This window comes from Apium graveolens, chromosome 6 (genome assembly GCF_009905375.1).
Source record: "Apium graveolens cultivar Ventura chromosome 6, ASM990537v1, whole genome shotgun sequence".
Taxonomy (NCBI): Eukaryota; Viridiplantae; Streptophyta; class Magnoliopsida; order Apiales; family Apiaceae; genus Apium; species Apium graveolens.
Window position 1 is genome coordinate 294,577,314 of NC_133652.1, and position 4,749 is coordinate 294,582,062.

At 38.5% G+C, this 4,749-nt stretch overlaps 1 protein-coding gene across 1 annotated transcript; it reads left to right on the top strand.

Moving 5' to 3' along the window:
• The first annotated feature begins 2,206 nt into the window (after positions 1-2,206).
• Positions 2,207-4,284, top strand: LOC141666256 (uncharacterized). Its single transcript, XM_074472251.1, has 2 exons — positions 2,207-2,918; positions 4,049-4,284. Exons 1-2 carry the CDS (start codon positions 2,207-2,209, stop codon positions 4,282-4,284), a joined length of 948 nt encoding a protein of 315 aa, XP_074328352.1.
• The last annotated feature ends 465 nt before the right edge of the window (positions 4,285-4,749 follow it).

Genomic DNA, 4,749 nt, shown 5'->3' on the forward strand with positions numbered 1-4,749 from the left:
AATCAACATGAGTTTAAAACTTCCAGCTTCTGAACTCCGAGCAGATTCCTGAGCTTCACATACTGAGCACCTTAGATCAATGTGTTTTGTCCTTTGATGCATAACTGAATTCCATTACAACTTAATCGTTGAACTATTATCACATAAAATATCAATGCACATTGCACCTACAACACCTAGTTCCTGCAACAATCCTTTAAGCCAAACGCAATGACATGATGCTGATGTTGCATCAACATACTTAGCCTCGGTAGAAGACAAAGTAACTATGTCTTATTTTTGTAAAATCCAACAAATTGTTACACCATTTAGCAGAAACGCATACCCATAAGTACTCTTTCTGTCATTTAGGTCGCGAGCATAATCACTGTCTGTGTAACCCAGAAAATTGGTATTTAATGACCTTCCATAGAAAATTCAAAAATCCAACGTTCCCTTCAAGTACCTCAACATATGCTCTTCGCTAGAATTAGCCATAAAATGAGATACTAAGCATACTACAAATATTAGATCATGTCGTGTTACCGTCAGATACATGAGACACCCAACCTACTTATAAAGTTTTGCATCAATTTAATTGCTTCCTTTCTTTGAAATAATTTTCCCTGAAACAATTGGATTGTTGACAGCATTGCAACTCCACATATTGAATCTTTCAAGAACCTCTTTGGCATATTTCTTCTGACAGATGTGTATACCATCATTTGTTTGATTTGAGGGGGAAATGAGAGATATTTTGTTCCACCACAGAAAATTTTTCAAACTTCTACTCCAAGAAAGAAACTCATTTTCCCATGTCTGTCATCTTAAACTCCCTTTTCATTGAAGCCTTGAATTATGCACTCATGAGCTCATTATTTCCAGTAAATATTAAATCATCGACATAAAGACTCACAATTAAGATTCTATTTCCTGCTTTCTTCAAAAACAAAGTGTGATCATAGTTGCTTTTCTGCAATTCTTCCTTCATGAAATATCTCTTAATTCTTCTAAACCATGCTCTCGGTGCCTGTTTTTGTTAGAATTACAAACCTTCCAATAAATAAGTTGTTTAGTTTGTAATCTACGCATGCAAAATAAGGGTGGCAGCTATAACTAAAAATAGTTGTACGTGTATGTATAAGATAAATGATAAGCAATTAGCTAGGTCTGCAGTAGAGTGAATAATGTATGAACACAAAGAGCAGCAATAAAAGATCCAGGAAATATGGTAGGCAGGAAACTCAAGTGCACATGCAACACCTATATCCATACACGGTGTGGAGAAAATTATGCAGGTTATTTCATGGAAGAGAGTTTGAATCCTAATTTTAAGGTAGGTTGTACGTGTGAAGAAAGAAACAACAACAAGAGTTCACATATGAATGGTGCATATTACGTATGTGAATTAAAGAAACAAAAGGCAGCCATATTTGAAATAAAAGGCTGGGCATATATTGTGGGCTGCCAAGAGTTAATGCATGTAGTCAAACAATGATCCAGCTAGCTAATATATACTATGTAAGGCATGACGTTGTTATATATCCTGAAGCCTATATAAATAAGGTGCAAGTCTGTAGGTTTATATTTACAACAACACACACCGAGAGAGGAAAAACAGAAGAAAAAAGAAGCAGAAGCTCTTTGTTGTAAGAAAAGAAACAAGGCTGTAGCCTTTATGTGTTGTACTTTTATTATTCATCAAAATAAAAGTGTAGTGTTATTGTATTTGTGCTTTAATATTATCAAAGTTTAGGTGTAAAAGCCCATACACGTTTCAACAAGTGGCATCAGAGCTAAGGTTCCGTTCGTGAAAAATGGCGACAATGGTGCAACCAAATATTCCAAAATTGACGAGTACAAATTAAGGGAACTGGAGTATTCAAATGAAGGTCTTACTCGGTTCCTACGATAATTGAGATATTGTCGAAAGTGGGTATGACGAGCCCACTGATGCAGCTGCTGAAGCAGCCCTGTCAAATGCTGAGAAGATGATTTTAAAAGAGACCCAGAAAAAAGATAAAAAGGCGTTATATACAATTATTCAAGGAGTTGACGAATCAACCTTTGAAAAAATTTCAAATGCAAAAACGGCGAAAGACGCGTGGGAGATTCTGCAGAAATCATTCCAGGTTGTCGAGAAAGTCAAAAAGGTTCGTCTCCAAGTACTACGTGGGGAGTTCGAAAATTTGAAGATGATACGCGTTTAAAAACGGTGACAAATGAGATGAAAAGAAATGGTGAAAGTCTCGACGATGTTCGGGTCATAGAAAAGTTGTTCCGTTCATTAACAAGAAAATTTGATTATGTTGTTACTTCTATCGAAGAATTAAAAGACTTGTCCACGATTTCTATTGATGAGCTCGTAGGTTCTCTTCAAGCCCACGAGCAGCGAATGAACCAGTATGATGATGTAAGCCATTTGGAAAAGGCATTGCAAAGTAAGGTGTCCATTGATGACAGTTCTGGCTGTAGCAGTTATGCACGTGGCAGAGGTGGCTTTAGAGGTGGCTACCGTGCTGGACGAGGACGAGGAAGGCAGTCTTTCAATAGAGGCCAGACATCTGAAGGGTATCATCCATCTGGTCGTAGTCAAAATTTTAGAGGCCGAGGACGAGGCGGATATCAACAACGAGGTGATAAGTCTCAATATCAGTGCTATAACTGTAATAAATATGGTCATTTCAGCTATGAGTGTAGAGCACCAAAGGTGGAAGAAAGAAGACATTTTGCAGCAGCAAAAGAAGACAAAGATGTTGGCACTGCTATGTTCCTCACTTACAAAGGAGACGAGGAAAGAAAGAATAATGTTTGGTATCTTGACTCAGGGGCCAGTAATCACATGACTGGTCACAAGGAATTATTCACGGAGATTAACGACACCATCAGCGGAGAAGTTACTTTTGGTGACTCGTCAAAGATTCCGGTGAAAGGAAAAGGTATTGTCACGATCATGTCAAAGAAAGGTGAAAAGAAATATATAAATGATGTTTATTATATTCCTGCATTAAAAAATAATATTATCAGTCTTGGCCAACTTGTGGAGAAATGACATAATATACAGATGCAGGACAATTCCCTCATCATCAAAAATCAAGCTGAGGAATTGATTGCAAATGTGGAGATGTCAAAGAATCGATTGTTTACGCTTGATATGCAAACGAATATGCAGACGTGCTTAAAGTCGGTCATTAAAAATGACTCGTGGTTGTGGCATTTGAGATATGGTCATCTTGGATTTTCTGGCCTGAAATTATTGTCAAAAATAAAAATGGTGGACGGTTTGCCAGAAATCAATTAACCAGAAAATTTGTGTGAAGCATGTGTAAAGGGAAAACAACATCGACAAAGTTTTCCCATTGGAAAATCATGGAGGGCCAGGAGGCCATTGGAGATTGTTCACACAGATATTGCTGGTCCATTTGATATCTCATCACTTGGAGGTAATAGATATTACCTAACATTTATCGATAATTTTAGCAGGAAAAGTTGGGTATATATCATCAAAGAAAAGTCAGAAGCTCTTGATAAATTCAAGGAGTTCAAAGCACTGGCAGAAAAGCAAAGTGGTCATTATTTGAAGGTACTCAGATCAGATAGAGGAGGCGAGTATACTTCTAATCTGTTCAGAAGCTTTTGTAGAGCACATGGAATCAATCATCAGTTAACAACGACCTATACTCCTCAACAAAATGGCGTTGTAGAAAGAAAGAATCGCACTATTCTTGACATGGCAAGGAGCATGGTGAAAGCAAAGCACATACCGAGAACTTTTTGGGCCGAAGCCGTTCTATGTGCAGTTTATTTGTTGAATCGTTGTCCAACAAAAAGTGTCAGAAATAAAACTCCAAATGAAGCATGGAGCGGGAGCAAACCATCAGTTGGACATCTCAGATTTTTGGGTGTATTGCTTATGCCCACGTTCCCGATCAGAAAAGGAAGAAGCTGGATGATAAAGGCGAGAAATGCATCTTTACCGGATATGACAAAAGAAGCAAGGCGTACAGACTCTACAATCCCCTAACGAAGAAATTAATCATTTCTCGAGATGTTGAGTTCGATGAATCAGATTACTGGAGATGGAGCGAGGATGAAAGAAAAGTTGCTGGTTTATTTTTCAATGGTGATGACGGTGATAACCGGAACATTGAAGATGACGGAGACGATGATCAAACTCCTCCACCAAGTCCAAATCAACAAACTTTTGGATCAACACCATCCACGGGAGGAAGCAGCAGTTCAGGGGGAGCACCACGAAAGATGCGGAGTCTGGATAATATCTACGAAGCTACAAGTTCGGTATAAACAACCTTTGATTATTCCTTATTTTGCTTAATGGCTGAATCTGACCCAGTTACATTTGAGGAAGCTTCTGAAGAAAGCAAATGGAACAAAGCCATGGATGAGGAAATTGGCGCAATCAAGAAAAATGATACATGGGAGCTCACAGATCTTCCAGAAGGACATAAAGCAATTGGCGTCAAGTGGGTCTACAAGACAAAGACAAATCAGGATGGTGAAGTGGAAAAGCACAAGGAGAGGCTAGTGGCTAAAGGCTACAAGCAGCGATATGGCATTGACTATGATGAGGTGTTTGCTCCAGTTGCACGAGTTGACACCATCAGACTTCTTACAGCAATTTCCGCTCAAAATCAATGGAAGATTCTTCAGATGGACGTGAAGTCGGCATTTCTGAATGGTTATCTTGAAGAAGAAGTCTATATTGAGCAGCCTCCCGGATATGTTCATAAAGGAAAGGAAGATAAAGTC